The sequence below is a fragment of the Colletes gigas genome, unplaced genomic scaffold (assembly GCF_013123115.1).
Source record: "Colletes gigas isolate AHSC1104 unplaced genomic scaffold, ASM1312311v1 Colletes_gigas_Sc00020, whole genome shotgun sequence".
Lineage (NCBI taxonomy): Eukaryota > Metazoa > Arthropoda > Insecta > Hymenoptera > Colletidae > Colletes > Colletes gigas.
Window position 1 is genome coordinate 2,264,609 of NW_025106649.1, and position 15,532 is coordinate 2,280,140.

Sequence of the window (15,532 nt, forward strand, 5' to 3'; positions counted from 1 at the left end):
TTGCTCTTAATAATGAAAATAATAAAACTTAAATTATTCTATTAAAATTTCAACAAGAAAATAATAACAAAAGTTCATATAAAGGTATGTCCCATTTAACTCCACTTTTAAGTTTGAAAATGGCCTTCTTACATCTAAACACAAGCTTAGAGACGTCCTACCATTGGCTATTGTACCCTCTCTGGTCGTCAAGGTATTATTTATAATAATAAGTCCATACTCACTGTATGTATTTCAATAATCTGACACCTAATACTCTAATGTTCACAGGAAGTATTTACAGAATTAAAATACAAAATAGTTGGACCTTTCGAGAAAATTATTCCAACACAGAATTCACTATAAATAGAGCACATGTTTATATGAACTTTTGTTACTGTTTCCTTGTGTAGAATTCATCTTTAAAATGGATATGGGACACTCTGTATACTTCCAAATTGAACAGACTCTTTTACTATTTTCTTTATACTCTTTGTTCCTACGATATAAGAACACGTGTCTTTTCTCTTAGAAAATTAATGAGAAACGTACATTTCTATCGAAGAACGTTCTTTATTCGTCTTTTCTTCAGAACCTCCAAAAACTCCATTTTGTCTTGGGCTCCCGACAAAACGAGCCACCGCGTACGAACGTTTCGAGAACATAAAAAAAGGTCGTAAATAATGGAAACAGAGGATAAGAAAGAACGAGGAGAAAAACGAGAGGAAGTCGCGAAGCCGTTACCAATCATTCGAATGCAAATCGCACGTTTCCCGCCCTGCATTATGCGCCATTTTGTCGCATACGAACGGAGAATCGTTAAAGGCGAAGATGCAACATTGCGCAACCGCGACCTAAACTGTAAAAAGAGCACCGCCGTGTACGAACAAATTATAATAAAATTGAATGGCGCGCGTTTGGAAAATTACGTGCAATTAAATCGGACGTCGAAGAGGTTAGGAAGTTCCGTGCAAAAATAACGTCCTGTTCGAAAACCGCGCATTAACTTTTCACGTTTGCCAAACAGACGTGCTCAATTTGCGCGCGTTCGTTCTCTTCTCGAACAAAGGGACGCTCGGCTATTGTGCAGCATTGTTTAGAAATTACGTGAAAAGATTATCGGTGTTGTTCCAACGGAAATCGCGACACGTCTCGTGGAACGCGACCGCGCATAATGGCAGATCGATCTAACGAACGCGACAAACGGTACGTCGCGTTAGTCGTCCGCTAGGTGGAGAATTTGCGCTTTCGATTGCGCAATCGCAATATCGCTTATCTGATGCACCACGGTGCGTCACGTGTGATGACGTTACTCGGGTCTCTTATTGCAGGTGTTACGCATTATGCGCCCCCTTCTTTTTTACGCGACGTGACAGTGTGTAAACATACCTTTTTTATTGAATTCAATAACGCTCCACCTTTTTCAGACTCGTACGCAACGCGTAATCGGGACAACGAACAGTGAATTTTCGTTCGCGTACAAGAATCGAGTTTCTCGCGAAATGTACGATTAAAAATTTAAAAAGAATACTTCGATAATTAAATCCTTCGAACGAAATAACAGATTATATCGATGCTACGAACATAGTGCCAACGTTGTTTTTTTAAGGTTAGTAACGGGCTCGTTACCCACGCGCCATTTTTAATTTCTATGGCGGCGTTGTTGAAATTGTTGCAACGGTTTCCCTGTAATTTCCCTGTTCAGCTTGAAATTTCTGATAAAATCGATCCTGTCGTAACAACCGCGTAGCCTTCAGCAAATATTAGAGTCATCTTGCTGGAGGCCTTTTCGGAGGCCTATGAGAGACCGCTCCCTTGTCTCGAGCCGTTGTGCAACGTGATCCACGAGCGAAAGATCATTGTCCCGCGCGATCGTACGTGAACCTTGCAGCTCGTGTGCAAGTCGTGCACCCTAATTATGCGGCCGCGGCGCAAGACAACGCCATTGTCTGTGAATTTTACGAGCTCGAATTTGTTTCTCGTAATAATGCCTGGTAAATCAGTGCTCGCGGGCACAAAAATTTTTATACGATCTTTTATCTTATCAACGTGTCGTTTGGTACCTCGACGCGCCGTAATAATATATCATAACATTGTTTACGTATTTACTATTAACATAAAATAAATAAAACGTAACACATTTCTGAAGCATACAAAGTTAGGCGAAGCAGGATATACTCAGGGCTAAGGGGTGAAGCTACAATAATTTTATACAACCAAGTTAGCATTAACAAATAGTACAAATTTTGAAGAAAATTTTTTAGAAGAAAACGATATGTCTCTATAGTAATTTTTCTCTGTCTAGGGATATTCTCGATATTTCGTCATATTATAACTCAACAAATAAAAATATTCAATAGTTCAATGTCGTACGTGTTATTTTGTAGTATTCCTAATGACAATGCCATTTTTAAGCAATATATATGTATTAAAGTTCATTTATTGTAAGCGTGTTAAAAACACGTTGTAGGATTGCCGGTCACCAGTGACCGCCGCTTCAGTCGACGTGTTAATAACAAAGATTAATGATGTAATGGATTTAGAAGAAAATATTGTGGAACTGTTATTTCTTTACCATATTCGAACTACGTTCTAAACGCTCCGTAAACGATACATCTGCTCGTCAATCGTCGACGCTTATAATTAATTAACTTTCAGCGAGAGTCAAGCGTGACACATACGACATCACAATGTATCCTCTAAGATCCGTAATTCATTTAAACGAAAGAGAGCAGAATCATACTCGCGAACGTGCAACGAACGTGTCCGGAGGCTGTGGGTCATAAGAGCCTTGGGGAACGAAGTCTACGAACTAATTCGAGATTCTACGATACCTAAGGAATGTGTACGATTCGCTCGTAAGGTGAACAAGATCGCAATTGTATTCGATCGAGCTTAACAATATCGTTAAACTTTATTTCATCGTGTTTCTCCGCTAACGTTATTACGTAAGTATGTCGATATCTTATTGGATACAGAACGAGAAACCGTTCTTAAGGAGTCGTAAATGTTGTCTATGTCAAAGATTGGTTTTATTTAGAATATAGGGATATATTTAGTTTTTAGGTTAGGAACTAGATGTAAGTTGGTACGGAAGGAGTGGGGTGCAGACTGCGTGGGTGCATGATATGTATTAGAGGTTAGGAGAGTGCTTGCCTTTAATATATTGTTCAGATATTCAGTTTATTATTAAAGTTTCATCACGATCAGAAATTTCAGGTTCATTCGTATAGTATCATTTCGTTCGTAAATTCGTTACTATCTGGATCTTTTTATTCTAGTTTACCAATTAATTTGACACTGTAAACACGAACAAAACTTTCGAATAAGTGAACAAATATGTACAAAATGTATATACAGAAAAGTATTCGACAACTTTTCTGTAGAGTGCCAAACAAATTTTTAAGAAAAATCGACAGAGGGTTGCTGCTGAAATTTTTCGACAAAAAAAAAAATTTCAAATCGTTCTGTAAAAATTATTTTCGATTGCGGGAATCAATTACAATCATTTTTTATCACTTGACATACCCTCAAAATCCTATCCACTTTCGAGAAAAAAATTCGAGAAGGTGCGAAATTTTTCGACAAAGTTAAAAAATTTCAAATCGTTCTGGTAAAATTATTTTTCGTTGCGGGGATCAATTACAATCATTTTTGGTGAATAGACATACCCCCGAAATCTTGCGCATTTTCGAGAAAAAAATTCAGTACGGGCGGAACTTTAAACGTGAATAACTTTTTAACAAAGCGTCCACCAACAAATTAATATTCTTGATTTTCGTCTTATTTTGGCCTCTAGAATCTCTCATTAAAATTGTTCCCATGGGTGGCCGAACAACACCCTGAATATTACCAATTAATTCACAACTTTTGCTCGTTATTCGCGAATGAAATTTCCCAGCTTGTTTGAAAGGAAGAAATAAATTGTTTAGATATGGTAACGATGTTATTTGAGTTCTCGAAATGCTGAAAAGTGCTCGGTGCCCGGTGCAACGTGAACAATTTGTCGATATTAACGTTCGACCGGATCGAGATCGCTCTCGGGTCAAAAAGCAGTGCGTCGACCTCGTTTCGAGCAGTTTCGTTTCACAAATCTTCGAAATTAACGATTTTTAGAGCGTGCCCGTTTCTCGATGTTGTTTCGCCACCTGTAAATCCCACCGTACATCTACGGGTATCTAGACACTTTGCAGAATTAATAATTCAAGATTAACGCGAGATAAGCGGTCCAGCTACGTAAGAAGCGGGAGGAGGCCTGAAGAGGGCGTACGGGCGAAAAAGTCTTATCGAGGCGCAAGTCGCCGAATAAAAGCCGGGCTTCGTTTATTGCTTTTCTTGGAACAACCGTGCAGTGGACGAAGGTCGGGCGGCTCGGCCAAAGAGAAGCAACACCTTCCCCTTTTGTACCTTCTCGCGCTGTACTCGAGCCAAAGATGGCCAAAATTCTCATCTAGATAGAATCAAGATAAATCAAACTTTCGATCCCCCGTTCGTTCCATAAAAATTACAAAACCGTTCCGTGTTTCGAGTTAAGCGAATAAAAAGTTCATCTGAACAACTAATGAGAGAAACGTTGCGGGGAAAGAAAATTATTCGTCGTCCATTACAGAGATTTATCTGACTTATCTGGTTTACATTCAGAATAATTTACAGAAATACAAAATAAACATAATAAAACTCACCGGTGTTTTAAAGGGCATCAATGTATACAACATGATTTAAAATAAGAATGTATAAGTTATCGATGATTGCTTATGACCTTCACTGTTAATGCAACCTTGGATCAAATAAAATAAAAAAAAAGAAGTGACGTTCTACTGTAAAAAATGAATTATACTCGAATAAAATGTTGCCCTCTTACTTACACTTCGAATAATAACGAGTAAATTTTCTATTCGGATAACACGTTTTTGTTCGAATAATTTGTTCGCACAAAAGTGACCTCAAATTCAAAATCAAAACGTAATACGTTATTTAAATAACAAAGACCGACAAATAAATATTAATCCGTCGCGTGAACGATGAAAATCAACAAAAATTCGTTCGACTCGCTAAGTCCCAAATCCGGCCCACCGTGCAGCGGCTGTATTAATTAAAATCGCACCAGATAGGATTTTTCACAAGGTCGGGCCAGCGGATCACGAAGACGCGCGACGAAAACGAATTTTCATTTTCAAAGCGAGCCCTTACGTCTGTGATCGCAGCGCTCCCGCGCCTCGATTAAAAGGAGCGTCACGTGTCGCTCGTGCTCGATCTTATAATTAATAATATCAATTAATCGGTATCTTGTCGTGCCGATCTCTGCTCGCAGCGCCGTCGGAATTTATGCCGAGGTAGCAACAGGTAACCCGCGAAGGAAAAGTCTCAGCGCGAAGTAGCAGAGGAAGGCGGCGAAGAAGAAGTCGAAGAAGAAGAAGAGGAGGAAGAACAACAACAAGAGCAAGAAGAGAGGAAAAAAACGAAAGAATAAAGAAGATGGGGGTTGCGTAATCGCGGCAACTCGTCGGCGCATGTGTGCTGAACGCCCGCGGCGAGCCGAGACCTTGCCGACGTGCATGAGAACTGGGCCGTGCCGGGCCCCACCGGGCCCCGCCGGGCCCTGCCGCCATCAGCCCGATTCCGCCGGACTCAAATCGGACCAGCCACCGATCTAGAGAGCATTTGCACTTCCCTTTCTCTCTCTTTCTTCTCTTTGCTCGTTTTTTTCCACGCTTTTGCTCTCCTCGCCGTAGAGCATTAGGCCCCGTTCGAACCGTTTCGCGTTCTTTAACCCTTTGCGGCCCTATATCGAGCCGTACTCTACGTAGACATTGTTGACCCAGTACCGTATTTACGATACGATCCAAACATCCGATAACTACTTCGCCAGAGCGTTTTGAACGTAAATGATTAAGATCGCATCGATTTGTGTTTATATTACGCTGTCGGTTCCAGCAGGGAACGCAAAGATGGCGCAATATGCAATAAGTTATTGCTTCGATTATAGTATACAGGGTGTTCGGCCACCCGTGGGAAAAATTTTAATGGGAGATTCTAGAGGCCAAAACAAGATGAAAATCAAGAATACCTATTTGTTGATCGAGCATTCGTTAAAAAGTTATTAACGTTCAAAGTTCCGCCTGTAGAACGGCAGTGTGCGCGCGATAGTACTTCTAACCACAGGCGAGGTATACGAGTAGACATTTCATCCAATATATTTTTTCAGCCATTAATACGCATTGTTTGAATTTTGGATCATTAAAATCCTTCAATTCGTCCAGAAGTCATGATTTTTTAATCATATGCATGAAATTTCGGGGAAACATTTCTGGCCACAGATTACATTTCCGGTAAAGAATTTTTTTTCTCGAAAGTACGTAGAATTTCGGGGGTATGTGTATTGGTAAAAAATGATTGTAATTTAGCCCCGCAATCAAAAATAATTTTTCCAGAACGATTTGAAATTTTTTAATTTCGCCGAAAAATTTGTCCACCTTCCTAAATTTTTTCCTTGGAAGTGCGTGGGATTTCAGAGATATATGTATTCACCAAAAATGATTGTAATCGACCTCTGCAACTAAAAATAATTTTTTCAGAACAATTTGAAATTGTTTAATTTTGTCTAAAAATTTCAGTACCTACTCGAATTTTTTTCTCGAAAGTGAGTAGGATTTCAGGAGTATGTGTGTCCATAAAAAATGATTGTAATTTAGCCCCGCAATCAAAAATAATTTTTCCAGAATGATTTGAAATTTTTTAATAACTTTTTAATTTTAGTCAAGAAATTGATATTCTTGATTTTCATCTTATTTTGCTCCCTAGAATCTCCCATTAAAATTTTTCCCAGAGTTGGCCAAACACCCTGTATATATTGTAAGGTACGGTTTCGTTGATACGCTAAATGTAAATACAGGTGTCAACAGAGAAAACTGGTCGTATTATAAAAAGAATTTTAATTAGCATCGAGAGTACGTTTTGATTAAATTTGAATACTTAACCGTTTCTGCAAGTTGTCCGCTTAATTTTATCCCCAATCATAATCGACGAAGAAACGTAAAAGCCGTATCGTTTCTCATCCCTGTATTACATTAATATATTATTACTAATACGTAATGGTAATGATTGAGACCCAACACGTTCATATTACGTATATCGAATAGCTAGACAAGGTTATCGCCATCAGTATAGCTCTGTGTCGTTTAACCTTTTCGCTGCTACAGACTTCAGTCGTCTATCTAATAATGTTTAAAACAATAATTATATTTTTTGTGCAATGAAATATCCTTTTGACGCATACTATTGATAGCCAATGTAAATAAATTGGCAGCCATATTGGAAGGATGCTTCTCGGTCGAAACGATTAATGTTCTATTTTAATATTTTAGTAAATATAATAATTAGAAATAATGTAATATAATAATAATATACATATTGTTCATGTTTATTCCCCAGTTGCTTTTTCCTCTAATTTTCTTTTCCAATTCTTCGTAATATTTTAAGCACTTCGAGCAATTCTCTCGTCTTATTAGCAATATTTGTTCTTCGTTGGCTCGCGTCGCAAATATGTCAGCCAGTTCGCCGACGCCAAAGAGTCTGGCGACGGGTTTCCTCTCGCGTGGCGGGCTAATTTGCGTACACGTGCCTCTCGAATTGCGTCTTCCTTTTCTACAACGAGACAATTAATAACATTACATATTTATTCTCTGGACGTGCATATTTTCGTCGAATAAAATTTTAACTATCGATAAATTATCTTAATAAATTCAACAAGCGAACGACTCCTTAAGAATTTCTTGAGAAATAAAAAAAAAACGTTACTGTCGCGACGGTAAGCTCAGAAACGAATATTTTTTTGAACATAGTCATCTAGATCTAAGACTTTGATTTCACCGGAGATGTATGTGGGGCACAGTGGTTACATATTAGGAAATCCTTCATACGGCGGGACAAATTTAAGATCTCTTTATCGGCGCGTATCTCGACCAACAGTGACCCAGCAATTGCGAAATTTGACTTAGATTTGGAGGATTTTTTGCAACATAGACGGTGACTAAATTTTAGAACACGGTCACTTATCTTCTCAGGTAATGTACGCGCGTACGACCTGTTTTCTCGACAAAAAGAAGTGAATCATACAAGTTCAAACAGACATTTAGAAATCCGCTAAGGAGCCAAAGTTTCAGACACGTTTGATAGAATTCTGCTGAAATGCGGGCTAGAATTTAATGGATGTGTCTTAAGAAACCAAGCTACTTTTATATACAGGATGTTTCACATTGTAAATGAAAATGTAAAATAATATGTTGTTCCTATGAGGCCTTGTTTCTAACAAAATTGGCTATAATTGATTTTAATTCTGTTTCTGAGGTATTGATAATTGAAAATATAAAAAGATATGATACTACTTATATTGCTTGGTGATGAATCGTGAGTCAAAGTCATGAGTTTGGTCTAGCAGTCGACGTGTTAAAAGGACACTTTTAGAGAAACATATTCCTACAAATAAAAAATTTCGATGGTCAGTGTATCAAGTTATGTTTAAATAAATATACATCTTTCTGTGTTGCAGGTGTTAGGACCAGTTTCAGGGTGCCACGTGAATCCAGCTGTATCGATCGGCCTTCTGGTAAGCGGAAATTGTTCTTTTCTCAAAGCAGTATGCTACATCGTTTGTCAATGCTGCGGCGCCATCGCGGGTTCAGCAGTGTTAAAGGTAAATTTAACAATTTCAAACAGGGCCTGAAAACAGGAATTGAATTTGAGAAAGTAATTTAGAATACAAAATACAAAATACTGGAGAATAATACTATCCATACAATATAAAATACAAAATACTATTATACAGGGTGTTCGGCCACCCCTGAGAAAAATTTTAATGGGAGATTCTAGAGGCCAAAATAAGACGAAAATCAAGAATACCAATTTGTTGATGAAGGCTTCGTTAAAAAGTTATTAACAATTAAATTCAAAAATTTCAAATCGTTCTGAAAAAATAATTTTCGGTTGCGGGGGTCAATTACAATCATTTTTGGTGAATAGACATACCCCCGAAATCCTACCCACTTTCTAGACAAAAATTCGAGAATACGTGAAATTTTTCGACACAATTAAATAATTTCAAATCGTTCTAAAAAAATTATTTTTGGTTGTGGGGGTCAATTACAATCATTTTTTATGAATAGACATACCCCCGAAATCCTACCCACTTTCTAGAAAAAAAATCGGGTAGGTGCTGAAATTTTTCGACGGAAAAAAAAATTTCAAATCATTCTGAAAAAATTACTTTTAGTTGCGGGGGTCAATTACAATCATTTTTGGTGAATAGACATACCCCCGAAATCCTACCCACTTTCTAGAAAAAAATTCGAGAATATGTGAAATTTTTCGACACAATTAAAAAATTTCAAATCGTTCTAAAAAAATTATTTTTGTTTGTGGGGGTCAATTACAATCATTTTTTATGAATAGACATACCCCCGAAATCCTACCCACTTTCTAGAAAAAAAATCAGGTAGGTGCTGAAATGTTTCGACGGAAAAAAAAATTTCAAATCGTTCTGAAAAAATTACTTTTAGTTGCGGGGGTCAATTACAATCATTTTTGGTGAATAGACATACCCCCGAAATCCTACCCACTTTCTAGAAAAAAATTCGAGAATATGTGAAATTTTTCGACACAATTAAAAAATTTCAAATCGTTCTAAAAAAATTATTTTTGTTTGTGGGGGTCAATTACAATCATTTTTTATGAATAGACATACCCCCGAAATCCTACCCACTTTCTAGAAAAAAAATCAGGTAGGTGCTGAAATGTTTCGACGGAAAAAAAAATTTCAAATCGTTCTGAAAAAATTACTTTTAGTTGCGGGGGTCAATTACAATCATTTTTGGTGAATAGACATACCCCCGAAATCTTGCGCATTTTTGAGAAAAAAATTCAGTACTTGCGGAACTTTAAACGTTAATAACTTTTAAACGAAGCCTCCATCAACAAATTGGTATTCTTGATTTTCGTCTTATTTTGGCCTCTAAAATCCCCCATTAAGATAATGGGCGCAAACTACAGGAATATTTAACGTTCTGTAGAATGATAAGAAACAAAATGCCAGAATATTCGTCAAATTGATCTACTCAGTACTGTATACGTATTTTAATTACAAATAATGCCCATGAACAATGAACTTTCTCTTCTATTTTTACACTTTGGTTACCGAGGATCATTCTTCGATCATCGTGCGTTAATTAAGGTGTTTGGCAAGGTCAGGGTCTTATCATGCGCTATACCGACGCTGGTTACATCAGAGACTGGCGAGCGAAGCGAATTACGTAGACAAAATGCATGATATTCCGTTCAGTCGTGACAGCTAATTCATGAGCACATTAATTTCTGTGATTAGCCGTGAGTGTATTACGTTCAGCGGCGAATAACGATCGGGATCGTAAATACATTAGAATACACAATGTGATGAAGACGAATGGCTGAAATCTAATTTATCAGAATGGTATAAAGTCCATTTTCAACATGAAGCGTTTCATTTGTACGGTAAAATTCGATCGATCCGAACATTTAAATTGCAAAATGTAGCATTCGTTTGCATTACATTATTGCTTTCTTTTTCATCCTACACGTGGGATCCAGGTCATACAAGATCGAAAGAATTAGAAAAAAGAAAATTTAAGAAAATTAAACGAATACGAACAATCTAAGTCGTAACGATGATAATATGCGTTATTAACTTCATTTTCTTCCATTCGATTCCCCGCAAATCGTCAAAGTTCAATAGTAGATAACCTTTATAATTTATACCACTCAGATAAAACTCATGTTTCTTCCATATAGGAATATAACACCACAAAAAGAAGTGAAACAATCTTAACAATAGAGAAATTCATTCAGACCTAAACAAAAATTGATGTACGAATAAATCTCAAATTTTTATTCGTTGTTACATAATACTCGACTCTGTGGTACCACAATGCATAATGATCATACCAACTATAAGTAGCGTAACTATATTTTCATATCAAATAAGCTCGATCATCGCATAAATCACGATACTTGCTAATATTTTTAGTTCAATTCTCTCACAATTATCGAAGTTCTCTATCACTGATCGTCAGAAATAATAATCCAAAGGTGCCAAAGATACTAAATAAATGTCTGCTGAATAAATTGCGCGATTAACTTCCTTTCCAAGAATCACTCCATCAATGTTACAACGCGGGGTCAAGAATTATCATGCAGCACAGCAGGATGACCCGTGGACTCCCTCATTCAGCAAATAGTCTGTCTATAATATTCTGCAGCAGCAACTCTTCATTTGAATACGAATGATCCTTAGAATGTCCCATAGAGTGACTTTGTTGCTATACACTGCCTGAGGTTTCTCGAGTTGCAACCCTGCAATAATACATCTATGTATATGTATGTCGGAATCCATTAAACAGTTGTTGTTCTAATTGAATGTCACTTCAGGTTGTGGTAATAAAGTTATATTGCCCCTTATCGATTCTTAAATTTAATCGACGCAAAGAATATCATCGGAAACGCAAACGTACGTCTGGTTGGCGTTGACGTTTGAATGTGGCCTTTAAAGATAGTCGAGTTGGTTGTCTGGTTACCGGAACTTTTAAAGAAAAAAGAAAGAAAATTGAAAGAGGGTGACCAGACGGAAAGGTTGTGCGAGAAAATCTAAAAAGAAATCCTTGCAAAGGACTCATTGGTTTACGTCGAGCATTCTTTCGTTTCGTTTAAGTGTTTGTGTTAATTATTAGTTAAAGTTTATTTAGTTCAAAGATTAAAAAATGCATATAGTAACAAGACAAAGGCTTGGTCGCCCGAGAGGACCAAATACTAACCGCTCCACAGTGGGGCCATTGCATGCCAAACGCGGCAAAAAGTGGTTTTATACAAATATACCCACAATGAAATAATGATTCACTAATAGTTAATGGGACACATGGGCCATGATTTAGTGTGATTTTTTTTATCATGCCAGAAAATTTAGTAGAGAAGAGTGCAATATGGATGTTTTGAAAAGGTAGGATTAAATATCGACTATAAGTTACTGCAATACGTTACAATTAACAAAAAATCGAATATTATTTAACTATTTTTATTATGAATAGGCTTCTAGTCACGTCGGACCCTTTATTATCTAGCTTAAGAAAAAAAATTACAAAAAAATCAGAACCATACACAAAAGAGGTTACAGAAATGTTCCTCCCAATTTCGGAAACACAAGAGGAAGAGGAAGAAGAAGATACGAATGAAGAATCAGATGAAGAATCATTCATAGATTCATAAATTCTTTCGTTTTCTCTTCGAAAAGGCCGTGCCGTCTATTCGCTAATTGCCATCTTCTCCTGAAACGGGACTTCAAAGTTGCAATTTCTGTTTTCAAAATATTCTGGTACTCCACAGAATAATTATCCTGGCTCATTAAGGACGGCTCTAAAAATTCTAGTTTATTTTCAAAATCATGATTTTGATGCTGTGTCATGATGTTATAAAACTGCATCATTAAAAACACACCTACTCCTGATGAACCTTAGGATTTAAAAAAAAATGTCACCCTATTAAAATGAAACTTTTGCTACGAAAACTGTATTAACAAACTATGTAGAAGATGAAGAAAAATGGCGAAATTCAAATATATATATCTGTACCTACCTACTTCAATTGGAAATTCCATTATTTTAACACTAAATATTTCACTCACAACATACAAGTTAGGAACGTCAAACGACAAATGCCCCAAATTCGTGATCATTTTATGCTTTTATAGTATTCGAAGCAAAAACAATGAAATGTATGCATTGTTTCCTAGTTTTGATGTATTTTTGAGAATCGTAACAATACTCGCAATCGCCGACGCTCGCACGTGCCGAAACAATTGATCATTTTTATATTTTTCGCAGTAGCAGCTAGCAGCAGCTAATTTTTTTTTTTTTTAAAAAGGTAAGGCATTACTCTATAAAAAGCAGCTAAAATGAACACTGAATCACACTGCATTCATAATTAAAAAATAAAATGAAAACTGAACATGTTCAATTAGTTATAACTCAAAAAATGTTGGAGATATAAAAGTGTACTTTGGTGTAATTTAAATACGTACTAAGTACACTTAATTCAATTACTCATCATTTACTTTGAAGAATCAAAGCAACAATAAACGATGATTATAATTTTGGATGATTTTAAGAATAAACGTTTCAAAATCATGTAGTCGTATCAAAAATCGACAAATGATAAAAAAAATCATACTAAATCATGGCCCATGTGTCCCATTAACTATTAGTGAATCATTATTTCATTGTGGGTATGTTGTACAAAAAGTCACAAAATTCTAAGAAATTGTGTCATTATACGAGGGCGGCCCGATAAGTACTTAGCCTACAAAAGAAAAACAAAAATTTTGGAAAAGTGGCGATTTATTTTTCTACATAGTCTCCTTTCAGCTCGATACACTTGACCCAGCGATGCTCCAACTTCTTTAACCCGTCTGAAAAATACGTTTTCTGGAGGTCTGCAAAGTAGGCCTCCGTGGCGGCGATAACCTCCTCATTCGACTCAAATTTCTGCCCGGCAAGTCACTTTTTCAAGTTTGGAAACAAAAAGAAGTCGCACGGGGCCAAATCTGGAGAATACGGCGGATGAGGCAGCAGTTCGTAGCCTAATTCGACCAATTTGGCCTTGGCGACAGCGGAGGTGTGAGCCAGTGCGTTGTCATGGTGGAAGAGCACTTTTTTCTTCACCAAATGGGGCCGTTTTTCCTGCAATTCGGCGTCGAATCGGCCCAATAATCCGGCATAGTAGAGCCCTGTGATCGTTTTGCCCTTGTCCAGGTAGTCGATGTAGATCACACCTTTTGAATCCCAAAAAACGGTGGCCATTACCTTTCCGGCCGATAGGACAGTCTTCGCCTTCTTCGGAGCACGTTCGCCGGGTGAAGTCCACTGTTTCGACTGTTCCTTGGTCTCTGGTGTGTACCACTGGATCCATGTTTCATCGACGGTCACGAAACGACGCAGAAACTCCTTCGGATTGCGCCTAAACAGCATCAAACACTGCTCTGAAGTGGTCTCACGGTTGCGCTTGTTGTCCGGAGTAAGCAAACGCGGCACCCATCGCGCCGACAGCTTTCTCATGCCCAATATTTCATGCAGGATATGACCCACGCGATCTTTTGAGATGCCTACTGTCTCAGCTATCTCGCGCACCTTCAATCGTCGGTCTGCCAATACGAGATCGTGAATTTTTTTCACGTTATCCTCCGTGGTAGCCGTTTTCGGGGCACCTGGACGTGGCTCTTCAAAAACTGACGTGCGACCACGTTGAAACTCGTTAAACCAATTTTTGACGGTCGCCATCGAAGGAGAAGAGTCACCGTACACAGCATCCTAGCGCTCTTTGATTTCGCTGCGCGATTTCCCTTCCAAAAACAAGAATCGAATCACCGACCGATATTGCTCTTTTTCCATTTTTCTAAAATACGCGGACACACCCGCTTCCACACGCGGTCAAAACAAAACTACGAATCCGATTCGGCTGAAATTTTGACAGTAACTGTCTACAAGAATGTACTATACGATAGTAAATTTCTCTTGCCATCGTGGCGACCATCGGGTGGTGAGGCTAAGTACTTATCGGACCGCCCTCGTATACATAATTGTTTTTCTAATTGAAATTAAAAAACAGTCAAAATGACTTCCTTGGGCGATCTAGTGTTAAGGGCCCACAGGGTCACAACAGTGCTTCTTGCACTCAAATATGCTCAAACGTGGTAGCCTAGAGTAAGGCGTACTATTATTGACTTTTGATCCCCCGGTATTTCGGAAACTGTTCAATTTACGAGCTTGGGCCCATTGGAACTTTTCATCAAGATATCATGAACTACATCATATCAGAAGTTCAGCTAATTTAGCTGGGGGCCATTTTCCATAAGATCTGTGCGAGGTCCAATTGTTTCTGTCGCGAAGCGAAATCTTTTTAAGAACGGGATATTCTACATATAACACCGAACATTTGCGTCCAACGCAGGTAGCTGGAAAAAGGTCGCCGTAAGCAGACCATAGAAGCAAGTATTTTCGCGACTAAAACCGTCCCCATAAACGTAGACTCCTCGACAGCTGCACCTCACGTGCAAACACCCCCAATAAACCATACCTGCCCCAACGACAAACATTTTCCCAAAAATATTTAAACATTCAAGACACGCCTCAAGAACATTCCTGATACACCCTCCTCCCAAGCACCACCAATAAGAAGCCATCCATCTCGCCCTTTCCACTGATGAAACCAACCAACCACAACTTCACCGAGTCGAAAAGCGCGAAAAGATACCTCCGTTAGGCAGAAATCAATCAACGCTCACTCAGAGTACACACCAAGAGTCTCGTCATCTACTAGTATTCAAATAAAGACTTAACGAACAAACATCGTCTTTGCTTCTGTAAGCACCCTAACTACTCACACAATTTTAAGTAGGCGTGTGAGGTACGCGTACAAAAAGGCAAACGCGCAATTAGTTACGCGTACAAACAGTTTCGTTAAGTTTCTTTCAACGATTGCT

General features: G+C 38.0%; 1 protein-coding gene across 2 annotated transcripts in view; it reads left to right on the forward strand.

Annotated features, from left to right (window-relative positions):
* LOC122400774 (aquaporin AQPAn.G-like) overlaps positions 1 to 15,532 on the forward strand; it is a 92,126-nt gene that overhangs the window by 75,207 nt on the left and 1,387 nt on the right. For both annotated transcript variants that reach the window (XM_043402414.1, XM_043402415.1), the window contains one exon: positions 8,528 to 8,671. In XM_043402414.1, coding sequence (XP_043258349.1) covers positions 8,528 to 8,671 — 144 coding nt within the window. The remainder of the gene's footprint in view (positions 1 to 8,527; positions 8,672 to 15,532) is intronic.